Raw genomic sequence first — 25,009 nt, forward strand, 5'->3', positions numbered from 1 at the left:
ATTGTATTATTGTTATTGTTATTATTATTATTCAGGCGTACCCTGGAGGTAGTGATGGATGAAAGCCGCTCAACATGTCGTGTTTTTACTTTTCTAAACTTATCGATTCGTCATTGTTGCACTCGGTGGGGATTTAGTTGAACTACAATAACAGCATAGTCATTATCAACTTGAGAAGAAGGTGATCTTTAGGTTCACCTGAGGACACTGTCACCAAACACGAAACTCTTTGTGGTCCGTTAAGAGTTACACTTCTCTCATGGCAACATCTTGTTTACTAAAGGAAAGTCATGTCACAAACACACTGTATTGTATCAAAACAATCGTGGGTGGGAGCAGTGACAGAAGAGAGCTGAAGCGTCATCTGAGACTCGGTGCTTTTAAACACTCGGCCTGCTGGGACTTGAACCTGAGCCGGCTCTGTTGAGGAACTGCAGCTTCCAGCCTGCACAGGGCTCCTCAAGCAGTTTAGCCACCACATGCCCCACGCTTGTCCCCCTGTGCTTCAACATCTCTTTGTGATAGTGAGATGAGGGTATGATATTGATATTGCACATGTTGATATTGCAGTAAAGATCCATTTTCAGTATATTGATTTCCTTAGTTTGGCTTTTCTTATGAATTTGCTTTATAAAAACACAGAAATTGATAACAGTTAATTGCATCAAATTGGATCATAATTAGATTGGACTATGTCTTTTAAAATGCCTGTGGGGTTGTAGCGGTGCAAATAAACCTCATTCAAATTGTGCAGCCTTACAAAGAAGTTAGAAATAAAATGTATGTAGAATTGATCCTGGTTTATAGCAGAAAATTAACTGCTTTGCAATTCTGCTGCACTGATTTGCTTCAATTGGTTTAAAATATCTAAATGTATTACATTTCCAAGTAGGAATTAATTGCAATTAATAGAATATTAAACACATTTTACAAATTCATGGAATCTGTTTAATGCATTTAAAATATGTGTTAAATATTTTATGCTAAGGCTAACTACTCAGCAGTCAATGAGCAGTGTGTCTATATTATACATCACATCAGTCTGAGCTTCTAGCATTCATCAGAGGCATTTAAAGAAATTACTCCCGTGTAACACAAGTCACACACACAACAGAGAAACTTAAATAATTACACTGTTGTAACTTCATTATATTTTTGATCATCATGCTCCTTCACAATTTATTAATCATAAGTTACATTTTTCTACAGCAGAGGCTTGATGCCTTCTCAGTAACCTCATACAGCCTTTTTCTGCAAGCAGGAGCCACAATGAGATTTGTTCGTGGTTAATTGGGTTTGAGAAAGACCTGGCATAGTGTCCATGTCGTAACATCCTCCAGGTAGCTGTGCATGGTATCAACTGCAGGGGAGAGATCAAAAAATTCATTGTCATGAGTCATAATCTCATAAACATGCGAAGCAATATACCAGTCAAAATGAAAGAAATATGGATGTGCTACAATCAAATTAATAGAAAAGGCCCCGATAAATCCATCATTGTTAAAGTGTATCCCACAACCGTGAGATGCGTTAATGTGGGTGTGTGTGATTGTGTTACTGAGTCAGCCTCGTGGCACGGCTGATTGAGTTAACATTCATCTTAGTCGTGGAAGCCAAGTTAATGTGTTGAGCATGTGGGCAGTGAAACTCGAGCTGCGTTCGATGATTGAGGTGGAAAACTTACTAAGACATTGATACCACTTTCACATAGAAAGTCTGTATTTCACAAAGTATGAGAAATGGACTGTGTGTGTGTTTGTGTGTCTGCACAAGCCTTTTAAACAGTCAGTCAGTGTCTGGTCATTTTTATATTGCGTAAGCAGAGTGTGTTTAATAAGAAATCACATTCATCTTCAATATAAAACTGCTTTCTGTCGCGCTTGCAGTTCGTGTCGGTGTAAAGTAGGAACTAACTATTTCTTTCTTTCTATTTCTTCTAATTGTTTTTCCTCATTTATTTCTTTTTCAGAGTAAGGAAATAGCTTTCCAGCTCCAGGAAGACTTGATGAAAGTCCTAAATGAGCTATACACAGTAAGTAATAATGTCTTTCTTTATTACTTAAACACTAAAGTGCATTCATCTTGACCAGCGTTGGAGAAAACACAAAGTATTTGCTGCAGTTTGACGTCATTAACTCTGACATCTAACAGGTCTTACTGTTTGCTTTCAGGCAGATAAACAATCTGCCACATAAAGCAATGGCACCGGCTGCAAGAGGAGTCTAACTTCTAACATCCCCATTACCCTCATGAGCAAGTTATTAAAGCTGCAAAGGATCAAGTTCATGCTCGTTTGACTCATTAGAGTTCATGTTCTGGTTTTAATGGCTCTCATCGGCTGTGTTCTCTTGCTCTTAAGAAAAAAACAAAGCATGCAAAGCAACTGAGGGAGGTTTGAGCCAAATAATAACAGCTTGCTGTAGAGATTTCCCTTCGTGTTATTCGTTTTTGGCATTGTTGGCTTTATTTGAGAGCTGGTAGTACAGACAGATAGGAACCCTCAGAAAGGAGGGAAAGACATTTGTAAGGAAACTCCATGTTTAGGACAAATTAAGGAAACTAGTTTGAAAAAGCAATTTGTGTATCCAGCATAAGCCAAAAAACTGAGATCTTTTGTTTGACAAACCTAGGTCCCTTTTGTTTTGCTAAAGTAGCCCTGACCTGTTGTGGCTAGATGTCGGTCAGAGATATGTGCCATGGCTTGTGGGGTGGGACTTCCATGGATCATGCTTGCTCCGGAAATTCAAGGAGATTGGGATCTGGGGTGTTTGGAGGTCGGGGCAGAGCTGGGAGAGTCTGGTGCTGTTCAAAGATGGGAAAAGGTCTCTGGCTTCCACACCCCATAATGACATATACACTCATGCCAGGACAATTTCCCAGTAGAGCAAGACGATCTATGTTATTCTCATCAGCTAACAGTGGCTTTAACGTTGAGGATTGAAGGTTTACATTTTCAGCCACACAAAAAGACAAATGCAGGTTTGGAAACAAACGTCTGAGCTCACGTTGCTTTTTCTCAGAGCCTCAGAAACATTTAATCAGACCATCAAACTCCCAGATGGGTCAAGCTTAACGTCTGCTGTCCAGTTTCTATAAAAGCTATTTCACCTGAGATGTTCTGTGTCTTTACTTGAGGAGCCATCTGTGTGTAGCTTTGATCTTGCTGCTGCATGTACTTAAATCATGAATCAATACCTAATTGCGCTGCTTTAACTACCATCAGCCCCACTGACCTTCTACCTTAGTTTAATGTGTCACACATGTTGTGGACAATGATGTAAACTTCAGACATGATAAATTCATGGCTTAATATCTTGTAGCTCACACAGATTGTTGTTTTCCAGTCAACAAGAATCAAACTGCATCCAAACAAACTGTTTTTGTGTTTTCGTGTCATTAGTCAATAATGCCATTCCTGACTAACAGTCAGTTAGCTAACATTGAGTTAGCTTCATTATTGATCGTCACGGTAACCTGGGATGCACACTGATAGACATACAAGTTGAGGCAGTTGTTGTGTGTTCCCCAGAGAGGAAGGAAAAATAGTTCAGTTTGCTAAGAGTCTCCAGAGGACCTCTGTGGTTACACTTCCAGCTCATGCCTCTGGTGCTCTAAGCACTACAACGTGTTACTCTAAACTCCACGAGTGTCACTCCCACTACTGTCCACACTGCTGATGTGACCTGGTTTAGCCCCCAGTGAGAAGACACAAAAACACACACATACACACAGCAAATCTGTTGCATCAGACAGCCACAGTCCCGGTGTTGGCCTCTGCCAATGAAATAACAGGTCTGGTCTGTCTCTAAATATGTCCCTCTAAAAAGAGCAGTAGAGTAAACACTGCCGTGGCAGACTCCAGACCAGTAAGTGAGGAGTACTGGGCCCAAGGTCATTCACCCATCTCTAAACTGGTTCCAGTTAGGCCAAACCTCACCATCGGAAAGAAAGGGCTCCAGACTAATCTGTGTTTGCTGTGTTGATCCAGACACACAGAAATGAGTCTGTTTGAGGATAAGATGTTTAGATTCTGAGATGGGTGAGTCTGTTTGCACTGAAGTTGAGGTTTTGTGCAGACAAGCGTATTTTATACCGAGATTTACTGGAGGAGGTTCATTCCAGGTTAAACCACTGCTGTTCTTTATTGCTGCTTCCTGAGAGGCTGGATTTGTTTTCTGCCTTTATGCCCCTCTCTGTCCATACCTGCTGAAGTACCATCCACCTGGGCTCATTCAGCACCATAGATGACCGAATATGTCATCGTTAAAATGGTCTAATTAAAGATTTTTTTTTCTTATATAATTATAAAAAGTAAGTCTTTTTCTAAACAAACTTAAGATTTCTTTGTTTCCCTTCTTCCATCTCTTTTCCTGTTAGGAACTTGCCCTTTGTTTAGCCTCACAGCATCTATTCCTCTCCTCCTATTTCATTCTTTCTTATCTTGTTTAATTTAATCTCTTTCCTTCCTGCCTTCCAGTTTTCCTCTAAAATCCTAATTTCTCATCTTTGAGGGTCAAATGGTGTCTCCTGTGGATCACATTCTTGTTAGCGACATGAGTTTTCTTCCAGATTCTTCCCTCCGCCACTGACTCATCATCACCGTCCGTTAGGCCCTGAGATTGTCTCTGTTTTCTGTGTTAACAACAGTCTTATCATCTCGGCTCTTTTGGGCAACTCATTGCTTTTGTGTCTTGGTTTACCTGCTACTTACAACTGAGTCACAGTTTAAAGGATTTGTGGAATTGTGTGAGTAACACACTCCAAACAAGGAGGATGACTCACACTTTAGGAAGTGGTTCTAAAGAGCATCATACGTTTCCTAATTAGTCACAAAGTGATGCTGTCTCAGGAAAATGTCCTCATGGTTTCTGGATTTGTGAACTTCTTACTTCATTTCTATCAAATTCAAAGACAAAAGCTAAATTTAACTCGAAGAAGCAAAAACATCCAGCTTTCATCTTAATAGCCACCTTTCAAAGGCAGAGGGCGAAACCAGATTTACTTCCTGCGTTTTTTTAAGATTAAACATAATAAACGGGATGTTCGATTTAGCTGCTGTGATTTGTGGTTATTGTGGTCATATAAGTGCCTCATATAAGAAGGCTGGAGAGAATCTGCTTTAGGCTGGAGGTTTACTGAGAAACATCTGTGAGATGAGTTGAATCAATATACGATGAACAACCAGGTCAAAGGACGGAAGCCTTAGCTATGAGTATAAAAAGTCAGTCACGACTATGAGGATGGATTATTCTGACCTTCGACCCCACAGGAACTGATATCATACTCATTTTTTTTTTCTCTCAGTTTCAGTATTAACCTTTTTTCAGGTTTTGGAAACAAAATAAAAGCAGAAAAGCCTCAGTTTTTGTTTTTTTTGTACGTGTTTCCAGGTGATGAAGACCTACCACATGTACCACTCAGAGAGCATCAATGCTGAGAGCAAGCTGAAGGAGGCCGAGAAGCAGGAGGAGAAGCAGATCAGCAGGGCTGATCCCGTCTTCAGCATACGGATGGAGGACAAATACCCGAGACGCAGCTCTGTGAAGAAGATTGAGAAGATGAAAGAGAAGGTAAAATACCAGCTTTAGAAATAATTTTGGTTTAATTTGTGGCATTTGAATAAAAATCGAATCAGGGGTCATACATTCACTCTTTGCATCTTTAAGTGCTTCAAAGACAACAAAACATCTTGTTGTATTTTGTGGGTTTTGGACCAGTTTAATATTTTTCTCTGAAGTCTGACTGACCTGTACACAGTAATCATTATCACAGCCAAACAAGCAGGCTTCATATTCACAGAACAGGCCTCAAGGTTGTTAGATATCTGGAAAATGAGTAAGGGGTAGGGGAACGGATAGTTTTTACACAGCCGTTCCTGGAAATGTGAACGATCTGGAAGTGCATGAGTCAGAGTCTGTTGGTCAGTCGGTGGATGGTGACTAAATAACAGCCTCATCTTGGTCTAGGATGAAAACATATGAGACATCCTTGTTTGAGTGAAGGACAGGCTATTTTCTTCTGTTCTTGTTCTATTTATAATAGATCTGAACTTATTTCTACTTCAGCATCAATTGAAAATGTTGTTTTGCCAGTAATCCAGTCACAGCTCTGCGTGCAGAGACATAAAAGCATAATCACTTGTCAGAAGCTAATTCTCCACTCATTAAATTCACCCCTTCTCACTTGCTCTGTTGTTTCTAATTCTTGCCTCTAATTCTCTCATCAGCGTCAAGCCAAGTACTCGGAGAACAAGCTGAAGTCGATCAAAGCACGAAACGAGTACCTGCTGACGCTGGAAGCGACAAACTCATCCGTTTTCAAATATTACATTCACGACTTGCCAGACTTGGTTGATGTAAGTATGAAGCAGTGGGATTTTTCTGTCTCATCTCACTTTGGAGTCATTTTTGTGTGGATTTTTTTCAGGATTGACCGAAGATTTCTTCATGTTCTTTGTCTTCTTTGACATTTAAAGGAGATTTAATCTCATAATTAACAGACTCATGACTCTAGTAGCCAGATCGCATTTAAAGATTTTCAAAAGCATTAAATTTATATTATGTTAGTTTTTAAGTATTTTTTTAATATCTTTCAGACTGTCTGAGTAAAGATGATAAGAAGCCCTGAACTTTCTTTCCCCAAAGGCATTACTGGTACAAGTGTTCACTCCAGCGTTCATGTCTGTGCGCTTTGCCTTGAATTAAATTGCTTTGTCGGCCCTTTGTGCCATGAGGTTGATAAACATGACTTATTTATGATCTGGCTCACCTGGGATATTGTTTTTTTGTTGTTGTTGTTGTTGTTTTTTCGAGAAGTAAAGTAGCAGCACTACTTTTGCTGGCGTTTCTAAGGAAACGGTGCAGGTTGAGGTTTGAAGCAGGAGGTTTCCAGACAGGACTGAAGGAGGCAGAGACATGCAGCCTCTCCTCAGCGGCATGCTGTGTGCTGAAATTACCCCTCTTCCCACTTTGTTCACAAGCCTTCACATCCCACCAGGGTGTGTGTATGTGTGTGAATGTGTGGGGTGCACTCTACGTTAGCTGTATGTGCATACACACCCATTTGTTTAGTGATGACACTTTTTATTACTGCAAAGAAAATGTACAAGCAGACAGGTGCCATGAATATTTTGAACATGCAGCTTTAGAAATAATTATTTCTAATTAGGCTAAAAAGTACCTGGAAACAGATCTTTCAAAGGTTTTATGGGCAGTGGAAATGAGTGACTCCTGATGGAGCATATGGATGAACTCATGCTGGATCACACCTTTGATACAGGTAACAGTGAGAGGGACTGCTGTGAGCTGCTGGATAAGATAACTGGACCTTTTAAGGGATAAAAACCTACTTCAAATCTTCCAGCTTTTGGAAGACACGTTCTTCTGAAGTAAGAGGACTGCGCCCTTAAAGAAAGCCATTAACTTTATCATCAAAAGCCTGCAAGCGCTCCCTGTTGTGTTGGTCACCTGACTTTACATCCCGATCCAGAAAAGCAGCTTTAGGGATGAAGCATCTTAACACCATGGTTGAATGCCTGTACAAGTCACCAAAAGCCCAGAAAACATTTTCATTTTGTTATTTTTTTGCTATTTATTTAATTTTTTTATATATATATAACTCACGTATTACTTGAATATAGTTATGATTGAGGGGTCATTTATCTTTCTTTTTTAATCTTTTTCTGAAGAACTTTGACCTTGCTCGTCTTGTGTGTTTCAAACAACCCATCTGATGTCAAATTACTTTTCATTTTTCTCCTTCTAGTGCTGTGATTTAGGGTATCATGCTAGTTTGAATCGGGCCTTGCGAACCTACCTGTCAGCAGAGTACAACCTGGAAACCTCCCGCCACGAGGGTTTGGACATCATCGAAAATGCAGTGGACAGCCTGGACCCACGAAGTGACCGACAGAGGTTCATGGAGATGTACCCTACAGCCTTTTGCCCACCAGCAAAGTTTGAGTTCCAGGCTCACATGGGTGATGAGGTATGTAGAGTTTTGTGATCATATCTAATAGCTTTTCAGCTTTTCTCTTGTTGAATTGATCATTGCAGTCTCCAGATACAGTCTAAAGATGACCCGAAATGTATTTAGAACAAAATACCTGGAACAAGTTAGGTTTTTTTCTGTTCCAGACATGCTCCACCACAGTTACACACAAAAAAACTGTTAGAAAAATGTCTTAGACTTAATGAGGTCTGATATTCTGTTTTTTTATTGCATCTGGGCTGCTGGATCAGGTTTTATGGGGCACTGAATTTGACAAATCATTTGTTATTTCTTCCCCTGCAGTCATGCAGCTCAACATGTGTTTTTATTGAGTTGAGGAGTTTTATTGTTTGGCTGGCACTTCGTTGATATCATGTCTGTTTAGTAGCTGTCGTTCTGTGGCTGTCTGCCCTCAGTTGGCACAAGTTACTGTGGTTTGCAGCTCAAGAAAAATTTAAATGCATCTTCTAACCAGTGACCTCATTTCAGTAGTAAAAATAATCCAGGTTATCGGTCCATGATGGTGTGTTTTCTCTTCTTTTCTTTCAGGTTTGTCAGATCTCAGTGCAACCACCAGTGAATGGGGAGCTCATCCTGAGGTTTCAGCAGCTGCAGTCTCGCCTGGCTACCCTGAAGATCGAAAACGAAGAGGTATCATCACACCACAAGCATTTTAAATCAGAATCCAGGTATATGTGTTGCTAACTTTTGTTGTCACCTCTAGTTATTTTGTGTTGCCATTCACTTGTTGGGCGATACTAACAGCTGCAGAGAATTAATGCTGCTAATGAAAGTTCACATTTGCCAGAAGTCATCCAAGGCGAGACAGAAAAAAGTTACTGATGATCTCTGAAGGTTGAAGTATTTGTTGCATATATACAGCACAGACATTTATACACTCTATATTTCCTGTCTCTCATGCCCTGCAGGTAGCCGTCAAATCCTTTCTGAGAAGCTTTTTTTATGCTCCCACTGCTAAAATTCCCTCTCTTGCTTGTATTTGCACAAACCTTTTTCCCTATTGTAGGTGCAGTCTTGCAGGTGGTACTGTTTTCATGTGTCTGCAGCATGCTACGGTAACCCAACATTTGTTATTGAACAAAGGGAGGAAAGGTTGTGACTGCAGCTGTTTAAGAGTGCAGTCACATCCATCGGTCTGTTTTGGTATCACATCTGAGCTGTTTTCCTTCTCTTAGCTCTCAATTCCTCCTGTCATTTTCCTCTATTTTTTCCCTCCACATTGTGGCACTTTTTTTCTGTTGTTCATCTGCTAAAGCCTGGTACACACATAACGATTTTTTTAATCACGCATGAAGATAAAAAAATCAGTTTTGATCGTACTGTGTGTGGTGTGCTTCGAAAATGTAATCACAGAACAACCGAAAAACACAACACCCAGCATGGAAGGGGATATATAGGACGAGGGAATGATGGTGGTCTTGGGACTATTGTTAACAGAAAAAGCCAGAACTGAAAAAAATAACAGACTGGAGACGGCGTGAACACGGACTTTATTTACTTCCTTGCTCCCCAGCCAGCTCGCTCTCTGATTGGCTACATTCTGTGCCACGTCACCATCCACGCAGTCACGATGCACGAGTCGTCAGCGTTCTTCAGAAACCGACACTGAAATACTAAACATGTTCAATGTTCCCAATTGTCGGCTATGACTCGTTTTGGAGCGGATTATCAGGACAAATCGGCTCGTAACACACCACAGACCAAATGATGGTAGGACAGGGAAATCTCACGATGATCGGGCATTTGCCGTCCGAGGTCGGGAAGAGGCAAAATCGGGACAAAAACAGCCCAAATATCGTTCTGTGTACCAGGCTTAAGACTCAACTCTGACATTCACTAGGATTTGATATTCCTATGTGGTCAAACGGTCACATCTTTAGGAATATTAACTGAAATTACACCTCGGTATCCAAATAACTTTATCCAAAATTTTTATTTAAACAACAGATAAAGATGCTTAGTTTATAACATCAGTATTTATTATTTTATTGCTTAAAATGGTTTGAAAAGAAGTGAAAAAACATGACACACCTGAAATCCACAGATTAATTTTTTTTTTCCTTCCCTGAAATGCACAATGGTATATATGTGCTGAGCACAGCGACTGATATGTTTCCTGGTGCATTGTGGGATGCTTCAAGTACACCATACAGAGCATATAAGATCTAACTATGTTTGGACAACACTATAAATTGGCAATTTGACTCTATGTACGGTTAGGGAGTCAACCAGTCAGATCATCATGGCGATGTTCAGTCCTGTTCCCTGTCTTCATTTAGCTTCATGTTCCACCTTTCTGACAGTGTTGCTGACAACTTACACCCCTTCATGGCTTTGACATTGGATGGCAGTGGCCTCTTTTAGCAAAACATTGCATCCTGCCACACAGCAAAAGCAGTTCAAGGAACAAAGGCTCACGATGTTGATGCATCCTCCAAAAGATCCAAAAACACATGTAGCATCTGCAACATGCTGGGGAACTCAGATCCACAGAGGCCCCACCTCAGCAGAGATAAAGCATCCTCTGCTAACGCTGCTTTGACTGATGTCACAGGACACCATCACAGGTCTTGTTGAGTCTACACATCAGTGGGTTACAGCCCAGCAGTAAATCCATGCCCATCTCCGTCCTGCTGCTGTCATCACACCTCACACAGTCTGGAGTATTTACAGTATTTGTGAGCACAAACAAACACTCCCCCTGTGAGTGTGTGTGTTAGCTGGCAAGCCCGGTTGCTTCACGTCCTTGTCCGCCCGCCTTGCTGAAGCGGATGTCCTGGTGGGTCAGGATTGGAAGGCGCTGCTGCCTCATGTTAGGATCACCAGATGGCCTCTCTTCCTGAGCATGGCGTGCCAGATACATCCTTGAAAATTGAACTTTCAAAGCTCTGCTGCAACCTACAAGCTCCACTGTCAAATGTACAGGAGAGAGAGAGTCTGTCTGTATCTGGACAGGAAAAGCTACAGGGTAGAGCTCAATAAAAGTGCAGCTGCTTCCTCGAACCTCTTTGACTCCTGTGAGATGAGGAAAAAAACGTGCTGAATAACTGACTTTGCATCACTGCTGGGAGGGGAGGGAAACCTAGAGGATAGATTTCTTTTTGTTGTTGTGTTAAAGTTAACATTACCCTGCTGGAGGCCTCACAGCAGACATTTTTATAGCATCATTTGTGTCAACTCCTCAGCCATTCAGTGTGCTTCTCTCATTTTCAGATTTAATAAACTCCCCATTTAGATCTCATTTGCTTCTTTATGTCCCCAAGTTTGCAGAGAATAAAGATTTTCCTCGTCTGGTGTCTCTCATCTGTTCTGCAAATATGCAAGCACACTGAGATGTTATTTCTCAAGATGTTTCACACTAAACTCTGGCAATATAAAACCGTCTCCTTTGCAAGGAGTGTTTGTTTTTTCTCCAGATGAATATCAGGGTGGCACATCAAAGTGTGTGTGTGTGTGTGTGTGTGTGTGTGTGTGTGTGTGTGTGTGTGTGTGTGTGTGTGTGTGTGTGTGTGTGATGATGATGATGTGCAGATTACACACTTACTACAGGGTCTGTTGAAAGCTATTGGACAGCAGTCTGATTTCTGACATGTGATGACAGATGTTGAAATAACTGTTAGTGATGTGTTACTGCAGACCTGCAGAACCACGCTTATTTAAAAAGTGGAGAGAGAGAACGGAAGTTAGTTTTGGATGATTAGATGAAGCCTGATATAAACTACACTGATTCTCTGTTGACTGGTGAAATGCTGATATCACATTGTTGAAGATATTTGAGTATTTGAAAAAACAAGCAAACTTGCTGTAACTTCATCCAAGTGGCCCTTGTTTAGGTCTGCTGTGCAGCTGCAGGGACTGATGGGTATATCCACAGGGTTTTTCCAAGAACTCTGTTGTAATTGAGCCCAATGGTGAACACTGGTAACTATTGGCCTGCTGAATAATGGATAAACTCAACAGCTTTTTCACTGGGAGCAATTCTCTCGCTTGCATGGCTCCTGTCTCCGTATGACAGCTGGGCCTCTCGCCTCCATGGGGCCACCCGGGATGAGGCTGCCAGGGGGGCAGAAGGAGCCCAAACACACTCAGAAAGTGTAACTAGTGACTAAATGCCACAATAAGTTACCTTTTGTAAGGACCTGTCATGGCACTCTGAAAGGTTTATTTTTTATTAAAAAAAATTGCTGTAAGGTTGTAGAATCTACCGTTTCCTTCCTTCCTCACGTGATGCCGTTAGCCATGTTCCAACCTGCAGTCTGTTTTTGTTTAATGACAGGTTGGATAACGTTGTAACCACATCCACACTGTGTCACTGCAACAGATGAAAGTCCTCTGTACATCTTAGGTCTTCTTTTCTCGCTTTCTTTTTTAAGGCAAAATGACTCGCAGGTCAAATTCTTTAAAAGAAACAACCTGTAGCTCTGATGTCTCAGTTTGCCTAACTGCATGCACCAAGAATCTTGTTCTTTAGCTAACACTGATGTTCGACCCACTAACATCTGCTAAAAAGGGTCCTTGTGATCATTCAGAAAGATAAGAAAAAGTCCATCTTCATTTCACTCTGTGCCTACTGGATCTCTGGAGCCTCCAATGTTGAACTGACAGGGTTGCAGTGCTTTATTTTCCAGTGGTCTCTATATCAAGAGGTCAAAGAATTATTTTGCTGAATTTTCCACAAAGGTGGTGGTTGTTGTTTCTGCATCAGCTGATCTTCTTTTCCTCTGCAGCTTTTCAACATCAGTGACTCATAATCACACTTGATAGTGTCTACACCCCTCCTTCCTGTCTGGCTTTTGGTTTTTCTTTTTTTTTTTATCTTCCTATTGTTATTTCCTTAAACCAAACCGATGTACATTAGTAGCATTTTTGCTAAATGCAAGTTATTGAAGGACTAAGGACTATTGAAAGTGTTTTTTATAAAGTATTTGTTTGATGGTGTACACTCTAATGCAACCAGTTAGTTTTTTCTAACAGATCTGTTTTTTAGTTGAATTGTAGAGATTCACATTAAAGATGGAAAAAGCTGTTTAATGTCACAAAAACCTGGCAATTTATCAAGGGCATTTTTAATTTTTATATCCACTGTAAAATGTTTCATACACGTACATGGCTTTTAAAGGTTCTACAAAGCTTTTTCTCAGTAGTTTTTTAGTCACACAAACATACTTTTTGTCCTTATAGTATAAATTTAGACTAGACACATATATGGGATCCTCTTTTCCTTGCAGTAAAACACTCGTGAGCATATCAGTGGAAAATATCAGGCTTATTTTCTGCTCAAGAACACTTCAATACATCAAAAAGTTGGGCATCAAACAGCCGACCTTCGACTAGAATAAGACATCTTTTCACCACTGAGTCATGGTCGACTTCTTTAGCCTTTTCAGAGCCTGACTCAGCATGTCTGTGAGTTAATAGTAAGTAAATGTGTGTTTCAGGTGTATTTACACAAAATTTGGCCGTGAGGCACCTTCCCAGAGGGTTTTATGGAGGCTTATTCAATCTTTAAAGAGGCAGAGTCTCCCTTAGTTCACCAACAGATGCTGAAGCTTCTTCTTTTCGGACCATGTTTCCCAGGAGTGTCTAGCACTGGTCCTTGAGGGCCATAATCTATAATTTTCTGCTCCAACACACCTGATTAAAAAAATCAAATAGCTCTCCTTAACTATGTGTTATCAAATTCTGTCCAAGTATGTTGACCCATTAATCCAATTCAGGTGTACTGCAGCAAGAAACCAACTATGCACACCCCCAGTGTAGCTAAACACTGCCCTGCTTTCGTTTCACAATTACTCCCTAGTATTATTATTATTAACCAGGGATGGCAGCTCTCAGGCACCAAGCCTGACTATTTCTCACCCTACATATTTCCTCCTACGACGTAAAGCTAATTCAGTACGATGATGCCAAATGAGGAGACTGACAGCACACAAACCAACAGGCAAGACAGAGTTAGCTTTTCAGATGGATTAGAGGAATGAGGAAAGACATATCCATGTTTTTATGTTTTCTAATTTGTTGTACTTTTTTGATGCAGAAAACCTAATCAAAGATTAAATGAAGATCCTTAACAGAGCAGTACAACACAATACAGTTCTTAGTTTATTCTCAGTTTTAGTTTTTACATAGTTTACAACTCCTTCCTAGATTTTAACATTTTTTCTTTTCAGTGCATTCAATTTACTTTTACAGATTTTTGGCCTGAGACCAGTTCACGTTTGTTTTCTTAAAGTTTTTGTTTTTTCAGATTATGGTATCTTTAGCTTTCAAAGAGCTGTTACAGATATGTGTGTCCTGTCATTTATGTGTCAGATGCTGTGTCATATGACACCGTGTAATAGACATAGTCATGGATAGGGAATGTCACCATTACAGATTTTCTTGGTACATATTTGTCAAAGAAATAATCATGATTTTACGATTATCACTATTATTTTACATTAATTTCCCAACACTAGAAGTATGTAAAATGGTATGAATACTCCTTACAGGTCTTCAGATTTTATTTAGGGCTGTCACAATGTATGCAATAATGCAAAGAGATTCCTCTGTGGATTTAATGAATTATTTATTTCTTTTTTTTTTTTTTTTTTTTTTTTTTTTTTTTTTTTTAACCTGTCTTGTCCAGCATCGTTGCAAACAGAATGAATGTCTGGCTGCTGTCTGGTGCTGGGCAATTTTACTCTATCAAGCAGGGATTTATACTACATGTATAAAGTCCCTCTTGATGACATGAAAAACTTTATTAAATCAGACTCTTAATGCTGGACTCGACCGGAGAGGACAGAGAGAGAGAGAGATAGAAAAGAAAGTAGAGAGAAGAGGGAGGGGAGAGAGAGGGACAGAAAGGGTGTGGGGAGTGCGGGTGGGGACTTAAAACATTATACAGAAAACCATGTAATCCATACTACTTGCAACATATATAGCTACGATCATCCTGGCCAGTAGGTCATTACACAACTAGTTGATAATAGTAACAATAATAATAATCACAATAATAGTAATAATAATAATAGTAGTAGTAATAATAATAAGAGTAGGAGTAATAATAATAATAATAAAAAAAAAGAAAAAAAAATATGATAATAGATATAAGTGAAACTGCTGTATTCAAGAACACGCGCAGAGAAACCTGTGTGGATATGCTGGAGAACTCGGCCACACGGCGACGCAAAGACTGTGTGGAGACGTTCAGGAAGGAGTGACCATGCAGAGTGATCATGCAGATGCCACCTCACTTGAACAGAGGCCAGAGTCAGGCCAGCGGTCCCGAGACCCAGGCCACCAGCCCCCCCGTAGGCTACAGATCCCGACCGGTCCACAGAGACGACCACTCGCCCGCCCAGGAAGGCAGCAGCAGGAGACCCCAGCAGGAGCCGCCCCGCGGACACAGGGCACCGGCCCCGGCGGGCCGAGGCCAGCAGTCCCCGACCCCCCCGGGCACCGGCCGCCCGGGACAGACGGGGCAGAGGGCCCGGGCCCAGGAGCGCAGGGACACCCCCCACCCCCATTTCTTTTGATGCACAAACAACAAAGTTATTACTCGTGACATATTACTCATAGCTGCCTGGCCACAGCAGAACCACTTTAATCCTTCCAGTTTTAAGCCTAACATTAAGAGGATGGCCTTATGATGACCCATTTGACATATATACTGTTTTTGTTCTGTGTGCACGTTTGCCGTTACGGTTCAGACATGATCTTATATGGAAAGTTACAATATTCAAGAATCTTTGCGATTAATTAATCATGGCGTTTAATATCACGGTTAATTGTGAAATTTAAGTAATTATACCATCCCTAGCCATGACCTGAAGACTTTTCTGCAGTAAGTGGGACGGACACTCTTGGCCAACTCCTGATGTGTGCACGCTGTGGGAGAAGCGCTGTTGACAGGGTCGAGCCGGTTGTGGAAACGAATCTTAAAAGCTTCTGAGTGAATGTACCATCTCCAGAAAGAACTGTTCACCACCGGGCCCCGCTGAGTGCGTGCAGATTGAGTGGATTTTTAAGGAATGTATGACGACGCAGAAAGCGCCTGAATTTTTTAGTTCGTCTTGAGGATGGAGAATGTGTTTTTCCTAAGGCAGTGAGATGAAGCAAGCTGACATGAATGGTGTTGTGGTAACATGGTGAAAGTGAAGCAATGACATCAAGCTTTTAAGCAGACAACTTTTTGCTCTTCAACTGCTTCTCAACAGGTCAAAAAGACATCAGAGGCCACCCTGACCACCATCCAGGATATGGTAACCATTGAGGACTACGATGTGTCCGAGTGCTTCCACCACAGCCGGTCCACAGAATCAGTCAAGTCCACTGTGTCAGAGACGTACCTGAGTAAGCCCAGCATTGCCAAGAGGAGAGCCAACCAGCAGGAGACGGAGCAGTTCTACTTCATGGTGAGTGCAGGGAAGGTCATCGCTTTGAGTGAACCAAAAAATAAAGACGTGGTAATGACTTTAGATTTTATTTCTACACTAAATGCCTTTGATGTTTCTTTTTGCTGTAATTCTTCTAAAATAAGTGAAAATGCCTAATAATTTATAACCTTTGAAGTTCATCTCTGAAGCTGTTTTACAGACATGAAGTTTTGTAAATTAGATTTAACTTGAGAATCTGCATCTGATGCACCTAGCCCCTTTGAAATGTCTGACCAGCTGGCAGAAGGTTTTTCTTCCAAACTATTTCCAGTTTGTTAAGCAAACTGCTATCTTGTTCCAGTGGAATGATGGACATGCTGTGATACAGGCTTTAAAAAAGCTCTCATCGTGTCCTTTACCCTTGGCTGCTTGATCACAGATTGCTGTCTTGAGAGCTGGCTCTTTGGCTGGCACTCATGGCCGCCATGTAATTACTCTCAATTTTCCACAGAAATTCCGCGAGTTTCTGGAGGGCAGTAATCTCATCTCCAAACTTCAGGCCAAACACGACTTGCTGAAGAGGACGATCGGCGATGGTACGGTCACGATCCCTTTACTTACACCCCTCTTTGAGTCCTCCCTCTTCTTGTTCTCACATCCTTTCAGGCAGTATTTGTCCTTCAGGCTTTTCCCGGGACATTAATTGGCATTCACACGCAGTCGATGTAAATAATCGGTTGCAAAATTTGTCTCTTTATATTCTGCTGCTTGACTTCAGTTTAGCCTTTTCTGTGGCAAACTTTACTTTGTTTGCCTCATTTTTCTCACTGATCAAGGCTGTAACAGTAGATGTTAATCTGGGTTTTAGTCAGTCAAGCCAGAGCTGAGGGGGATTGTGAACTTGTATTATCCGTCTTAGTGACTGATTTGCTCCACATTTAATGGACTTGCTTGTGTTGAAGGAGTGGGGGTCATTGCAGCAGCTCTCCTTATTCTACATTGGTGGGATCTCAATTTGTATCTGTCAGTCATCGCACTAACCGGCAGTCCTGGTGGTCTTCATCAAATTGCCCACTTAATGACTAATAGGCTTAATGCTAAGCTAACGAGGGAGACGAAGGCCTCCTGCTTCTCCTACATGCTCCTTAATCATATTTTTGTCAATGAGCTGAAGTGTGAGTCACTCAGGCACAGAGACGGGTCATATCCTGTTCACAGGACCCGATGGCCACATGTTTTAAACTTCTTCCCTGTCTGGAAGTTGTTTTGCTTAGAAACTTGTCCCTTCATGTTGTCCTATAATGATCATTGTGTCAGCATGCACCTGTGTCTTCGTGTCTTTCTTCTTTGCGACTGCAGTCTAGTTAAAACTATGAGATAGCTTTAACTCCCTCATGTCCCTCATAAAGTGTGTAGGTGAACGTGCACGCGTTCAGATGTAGGTGTGTGTTTGGGTTTTCTTTGTGCTGCTCATGAGGCCAGCGGTTGTAGACAGATGTCAGACTTTAAAGGCTTCACTGGCCGTATGCACATTTCACCACAGGGACCTCAGAGACGGGTCCAGGCTTGTCCACACGACCAGCTTCACCCTCTCATCTCTCTTCTTTCTGTGTTTTTTTTTTTTTTTTTTTTTGCTGCAGGCCACAGAGCTGACTACATGACCACAAGGTAAAATACACACTGACACATGCATGCATTAACGCTCCTGTAAATACTGAAAACACTGGACACACCCAGAATTCCTTTAACAGTGAAAGAGACTTTAATCTTTACTGCTTAATAAAAGCTGTTAGAGGTATATTATAAATTCACATAACAAAAAAAGATCTTTTTTTTCACATGATCAAACTTGTAATAATTCCAGGGCTGAAAAATTAAGCCAAATCAAAACTGGTAAAATATCAGCGTCAGTTCACTGCCATGGTGGATGGGTGTGAAACAGTGGAATTTTCTAATGTACAGGAAGTCATTTTCAAACCACACCCATAATTAAAGAGATATTAAAGTACATATTTTTGACTATTCAGGTTTCAAATACCCCATCCTTTTTCCATATTCTTGTCCAAATATGGTCATTCTTAGGTCCAAAAAGGCTTGGAAATGGTGAAATGTTAAGCGCAACACTTCGAAACTGTAGTCGACAAACCGATGAGTGACATCACAGTAATTCACTTCAGTAATTCACATAAAGTTTTAAATAAGTCCAGATTGTGTTACTAGCGTTGGTGTGGCTACTTGTTTAAATATTAACTCAACATTTGTTTGTTTTTTTTGTCATCCTTTAAATAAAAATCAAGGTCTGCATCTATTTCTCCTCCATAAATAAACGTGTCACGAGTAGCTGAAAAGATCAACTCTGGTTTAGAGGCAAAAAAAAAAACAATTACTTTGATAACTAACTAATGGTTTCAGGTATTTTCTAATCAGTCACAGCTAATCATTTTCAATTAATCTTTTATTCTGTGTTGTTACATATTAAACTTTATATTTTTGGTTTCAGCTCATTCCGACACCACTTTCTCCGATCCAGTGAAAGGTCTTACATTAGAAATAAATGAGTTATCTCTTTTCAGAGATATGAATAATGAACAGATAAGGTCTCTGCTGTATTTATAAAATTTATAAAACATCTTTGGGCCATTTTAATTAAAGAGTTTTGCCCTGGACTCTTTTCATTTCCATCTTACAGGTCATGAGAAGCCAAACTACATTATGTCTCTCACACCAGCACACGTATTCACACCCCCCAACAGAGTTGTTCTGTGCAGGGTCTGTCATGAGGTGGATGCTGACACATATGATGCTCCCTGTGGGTCTGACATTTCACTGTGATATCTTGTGGAGATTAGAAAGAAGAGGGGGAAAAAAGATAATATAGAAAAAATTTCATTTGTGGTTTCAGCGGTGTCTGAAAAACCCTAATTCACCTGTCAATCATGCAGAGTGGAGCCTTGACTTCAGGTTTTTGAAGGACACGAAGGCGAAGGGAAAACGGAGATAAGAGTTTCTAGAATAAAAACTGCAATGTGTGCTTAATTTAATGCATTCTTGTATTGTAGACATTCCAACGGGCTGCTCAAAACCCACACAGGCCCCCGGCGGGGTCGACCCCGCTCTGTTTTTAATGTTAGATTATTTAATGGCAATTTGGAGTCGTTTATCAAGGTACTTTATTTATAATATACTGCTTGACTTTGCTCCTTCCTGGGTCTATTTTTCTGTATTGTTCTGGGTTTCTGACCATTAGGTGGGTTCCTCCAAAAACATCTTAGCTTTGATTTATCATTAACCATCAAACCACAGCATATTTGTGCTAAGATGGATTCTGGAAACCTTCCTCATGAGTCGGTGAGCTTTGGCAGTCTGCATCCGAGATGTAGGTTGGCACTGATAGATGTGGAGGGTAGCAGGAGGAGAGGAAGAGCAGTCGGAGGGATAAATGTTTGTCCGTCAGCTCCCCTGGCTCACTGCTGACCTGGCATCACTGATCTGCTCTGGCAGAGATCTGGTCTCCTCGTCCAGAGTGAGAGCAGAAGCCAGTGAAAACAGCAGGATAAATGGCAGATGGGAGAGGATGCTGGGCTGATAAGACTTGCTGCTTCCCTCCTCTGGCTTCACCTCCTCTCCTCCTGCCTGGTCTACCCCCACCTTTACTTTGGGGTCTGATGCTAGCACAGAGTGGATTAAACATGCTTCGTTTTATTAAATTCTTTGGTGGGCAGCTGCTGTGGTGCTAATTTGGATCTTGCTTTTTCCCCTGTCTGTCTTTCTCTCTCCATCTATGACTCTTGTGGTATTCCTCTGTAGCCGTGGACGTCGGAACTCACACACTCGACATCAGGTACACGCTGTGAGGCTTGTTGGGGGGGTGCTTGTGCTGCTTTCTTCTGCTCATTTCTTCTTCTTTCCTGCAATAACAAGATTTTCCCGTCCTATCTTTTTTAATTGCCAAACTTCTATGATCAGACTTGGACAGACTGAAGATTTCCTCCTTCAAAGGAAATGTTGCATCAAATGATGTCTTAGTTTGTTTATGCAAATTCCCAGCATGAAACACTCCCACATCTAAATTTCAAATGATTAAAAAGCAGCAGCAAGAGACTGCCTTACATAACCTAGCTGCACCCAGACCTGCACCCTCACGCAGCCTCCACCCTCACGGCTCAACTCCAGTCGATTTTGGCTTGGTTGTTGTGTTTGGAACCACTGTGTGCCCTCGAGGGCTGTAAACAGATCTACTGTATCATTAAAAACGTGTATGGAGTCCCTGACCAGCAGCAAGTTGCAGTATCAGCTGCCAACCATACAAAATAAGAGCACGGTCCACCTCCAAATGCACTTCTCTCGTTAATTTTACCCCACCATGTTTCTGATTGATAGAATTAAATGTTTTGGGCAACATTTCTGTCCTTGGTTGCTGTAGCTTCACAGTCATTTAATAATAATGAGGTTTTGTAAGAGATTTTGTATTAAAAACACAAAGTGAAGTCACCTCAGTCTGTCTCAGGTCTTTAGAAATGAACCCTCTGTCTTAACTTCTTAACTTTACTTACACTCTATGTGCATGTTTATTTGACCATCACCTGTTAAAGCCTAAACAATACATCACTGGGTCACTATTATTGATCCTCAAGCAAAAACTAATATTTATAGATAACACAATGTTTAGTTTCTTGATTTTCTTTGATTTTATGTTTTTATTTAAGATCATCCAAATATTAATTTAAGTTTACGTTTCCAAATTTACTAAAATATAAAATAAAAGATTCCAGAGAATTTAGATTTTGGCTAGGCTCTAGCTCATATTCATGTGACATCTAAACCAGGTGGTATATAATCTAAACTAAAAAACTCTTTTTGTTTGTTTGTTTTCTGTCCTTGAAAGGACTCTGGACAAGCTATTCCCCGTGTGGTAGAAAGCTGTATTCGCTACATAAATCTTTACGGTGAGTCATCTGCACATCTCTAAATGAAGTAATCATGAGTTGATCTCTGTTTTTAGATTTTTCTCACATGAATTCCTCTCATAACCCAACTGTGTGATCACTGTAGAGACTGTCTCGGTTTAGTGACGAGTACGATAGTAAATGTTTGGGTGTGTTCATACTGAAGCTTTTCAAGTTGGGTTTTTTTTTTCCGCTTGAGTCCAGATTCCATCCTGTTTACATGATTGCAGCCTTTTCCACCCAGCCTCCCACACTTACTGGGACGGACGGCTTACAGAGGCTTGAAACAAACCAGGAATGTGAAAATTTGTTTTTTAATTAGGACCGGAAAAGACAGTTGAGGAATTTTGAGTGTGAGCTTGAGAAGAAGTGACAGTCGTGAGAGCTCTACGTTCACAGGGTTCCGACGAGGTTTAGGGAGAAAACTGAAAGAAGACAAACAGCCAGCTAATTTCGCTTTGTCTTCACTTTTGACCTCTCTCCTCCTTAAGTCTTAATCCCAGTTGGAAAACACTTAAGTAAAGCTTCATTGCAGACTCCCAGACTCATTATTATCTTTAATTAGCTAATTGGAGAGACTTAACGAACAGGATGTGCTTTTTAGGTTCACCTGAAGAAGCTTTTTCTGCTAAATGAGGTGTTTTTGATTATTTATCTAGATGGCTTTTATGATAGACATCACAAGTATATTAAATGAATCTTTACCTTTCTTCCCTTCCTGTTTCTATTCATCATTATACCCCGTCTTTGTTTTTGCTCCTGAAGGCCTCCAGCATCAAGGAATATTTCGTGTTCCTGGATCCCAACTGGAAGTCAATGACATTAAAAACTCATTTGAGAGAGGTAATTTTTTCCCTTTTATTCATATATATATATATATATATATATATATATATATATATATATATATATATATATATTGTGTGTATAAATCATGTGTGATTATCTCATTTTTATCAAATTCAAACATTTGGTGCAACTGGAAACTAATTAACTGACCTTTTTGATCATTTTAACCACTGCTCTCACTTAGTACTTCACATAAAATCATGATGATTTTTTAATAATTAGAGCCATCCAGCTGACATGTTCACATCTCTGTGTTTTAGGAAACGACCATCTGACTGATGATGAGAATAATCATGACATCAATTCGGTGGCTGGCGTTCTCAAGCTGTACTTCCGCGGCCTGGAGAACCCTCTTTTCCCCAAAGAGAGGTTCAATGATCTGCTGTCGTGCATCAGTAAGAACACATCTTTGAATTTTATCAATGACTTACTGTTTCTGATTGCATCACTTAGTTGTTGATTATGATCTAACAAGGGATTTTTCTTCAATCTCTTTGCATTCGAACGGCATATTAATCAGATTTGGATCTTAATCCTCGTGCTTCTTGCATCACTGTTGGCAGGTTAACTCGCACCATGTGACAGGTTGTGAATTAAGCTTCTGTGAATACACAATCAACATTTACAGAAGAGAACAACATGTTAAACCTCGTGTTTTAATGCTTTATTCTGTATTATTAGGAAACACAAAGTATGTAACTCACACCACACATTTTAACTGACTCTACACCCATCTGTGTGAGCATTCTGATTTACCAAATATACAAAACTTAAGTAATAACTCCCATAACTGTGATCTGTTAAGCCATTGTCAGGAAAACACTGTGGCTTTAAAAGACTCCAAAGTTGTTTCTCATAAACTGGAGGTAGAAATCTTTTCCTGCCTCATTAAAAATGCATCTCAATATCTTGCTCTCTGGAAAGGGAATCTGTCCATTTATAGCTACATTGATACATGCAGTCGGGTTGTCTGGATTCCTTTATTTATTCAATTTTAGTCATTGTTTAAGAGTTTGCACACTGAGAGCATTTGATCAACTTTGTGCTTTCTGTTATGAAAATCTGAAGTCTGAGATAACTTGTTGAACTTCAGCACACAGGAGGATCAGTCAGGTCTTCGTGTTGCTTCCCCTGATCTTTTAAGACACTACATGTGCAGCTCTGTTAAAGAACAATTGAATATCCGTGAAGTCACGCGGGCATATGTGCTGTAATTCCCAGGAGGGCTTTTGTGTGTGTGTGCGTGCTACATCTGGCTTTTGTGTTGAAGCAAGCTCTTCTGTGTGTGAAGTGTGTCTTTGTGTTTTCTCGGTGTGCTTTCACACATTTGTGTTGGACGAGTGATGGGGTTTCCCTGTTTACATTCCCCAACTCAACATGCCTGTGATTGCAGTGTGAGCTGAGTGCCCAGCAGGCTCATATTAAAAACTTCTTCCCCCATATGGAGCAGATCAAACAGGATCAATTATCTGTTAACATCTTCTCACCTAAACTTTTTTATCACCACAGTTAAATGCTTGTAACAGCTTTCACTTCTGGAATTTGATTGTGAAATAATTGGTGCAGAAGTGCTTACACACACAGCTGAGGTAAAAGTCAACATTAGAGCAGAACTTTAAATAAATAGCTTCTGTGTTCAAGAGACACAGAATCCTAGTTAGGTATTCATGAAAAATGAAATGCATCACAAGTATCCCAGAAGTCCAAATCCCAGATGGCACAGAATGGCTGAAGGGTGACATGACTATTTTTAGCATCTAGCACAGCCCTAGCTTAGCCAAGTAAAACGGGCTGCCTCAGGTGGAACAAATGACATGGTAATAGAAGACACGAAGCTTGGCATTATGCAGCATGTTGCAGAAGTGTAGCAGCACAAAGAATTAAAATGTTTGGAATCCAAAGGTGATGTTTATCTGCTCTTTCCTGGGTGGTTTCTCTCAGCTTTGTAAGGCTGAAATATAAAGGACAGGATTTAAAGTAATAAAATCACATGCAAAAGTGATTTCAAAACACACCGTTTCATTTGGGACAGGAAATACTGGTTGGTGTCCTTCTTTTCAGGTGTTAATGGAGCTTAAACTTCCTTTTCTCCTTCCTCTTCCTCTGTGACGTAAGCAGTGGAAATTAAGTCGAGGTGAAGGTCGCTACCGCACGGTCGATACATTTCCTGTTCCTGTACAGACATAAAACCACACACACACACACTTTACCTCTGTGCTCTCTAGATAATAACTTATAATTTATGTAACTGTGTAAAGTAATTTGTTTTTTTCCCTTGAGACTTAGTTCAGTAATAATAAATATATGATCACTGTCAGATACTATCTTGGTAACAAATATATATTTTTTAAGCACACACACACACACACACACACACATATATTTATAATTTTTTTTTATGGTAACAGAACAAGAATATTTAGAAATGCAGCACATCAATTTATGTGCTGACTGGGTATCACCACCTTTTTCCTAAATCACTTCGGTTTTAAAATTGATTTGATATTGATTCATTTACAGATACACCAATTTTTCTTGAATGTTAAAGACATTCTCAGATAACTATTTTTATAAAACACTGAGCACATTTGCATGACCATCAAAATCAGATAGTTGGTAGGAATCAGATTACTGTAATATTGTAATATAGCATCGGTAAGTCACGCGATAGCATCGTGATGTCGATAACCGAGTTTTATGAATCACTATTAGGTTAATTAAATTTTATTCTATTCTACAGTCATTTAGCAGACGCTTTTATCCAAAGCGACTTACATTTTAATCAATTCAAATCAATTTAAACAATTTTTATACCCCAGCTTTAATTAAGACCATAAGGAAAAT

At 40.3% G+C, this 25,009-nt stretch overlaps 1 protein-coding gene across 6 annotated transcripts in view; it reads left to right on the plus strand.

Moving 5' to 3' along the window:
• The window catches only part of srgap1a (SLIT-ROBO Rho GTPase activating protein 1a), an 82,418-nt gene that overhangs the window by 41,861 nt on the left and 15,548 nt on the right, over positions 1 to 25,009 (plus strand). For 4 of the 6 annotated variants that reach the window (XM_041996682.1, XM_041996683.1, XM_041996679.1 and 1 more), the window contains exons 4-15: positions 1,970 to 2,032; positions 5,391 to 5,570; positions 6,227 to 6,355; positions 7,765 to 7,986; positions 8,539 to 8,640; positions 16,212 to 16,409; positions 16,882 to 16,966; positions 18,011 to 18,038; positions 19,430 to 19,535; positions 21,256 to 21,316; positions 22,082 to 22,159; positions 22,426 to 22,560. In XM_041996682.1, the coding sequence (XP_041852616.1) occupies positions 1,970 to 2,032; positions 5,391 to 5,570; positions 6,227 to 6,355; positions 7,765 to 7,986; positions 8,539 to 8,640; positions 16,212 to 16,409; positions 16,882 to 16,966; positions 18,011 to 18,038; positions 19,430 to 19,535; positions 21,256 to 21,316; positions 22,082 to 22,159; positions 22,426 to 22,560 (1,387 nt within the window). Of the gene's footprint in view, positions 1 to 1,969; positions 2,033 to 5,390; positions 5,571 to 6,226; positions 6,356 to 7,764; positions 7,987 to 8,538; positions 8,641 to 16,211; positions 16,410 to 16,881; positions 16,967 to 18,010; positions 18,039 to 19,429; positions 19,536 to 20,177; positions 20,212 to 21,255; positions 21,317 to 22,081; positions 22,160 to 22,425; positions 22,561 to 25,009 lie in introns of all 6 variants that reach the window. The other 2 variants (XM_041996681.1, XM_041996680.1) reach the window with 1 other exon arrangement.

This window comes from Melanotaenia boesemani, chromosome 10 (genome assembly GCF_017639745.1).
Source record: "Melanotaenia boesemani isolate fMelBoe1 chromosome 10, fMelBoe1.pri, whole genome shotgun sequence".
Classification (NCBI taxonomy): Eukaryota; Metazoa; Chordata; class Actinopteri; order Atheriniformes; family Melanotaeniidae; genus Melanotaenia; species Melanotaenia boesemani.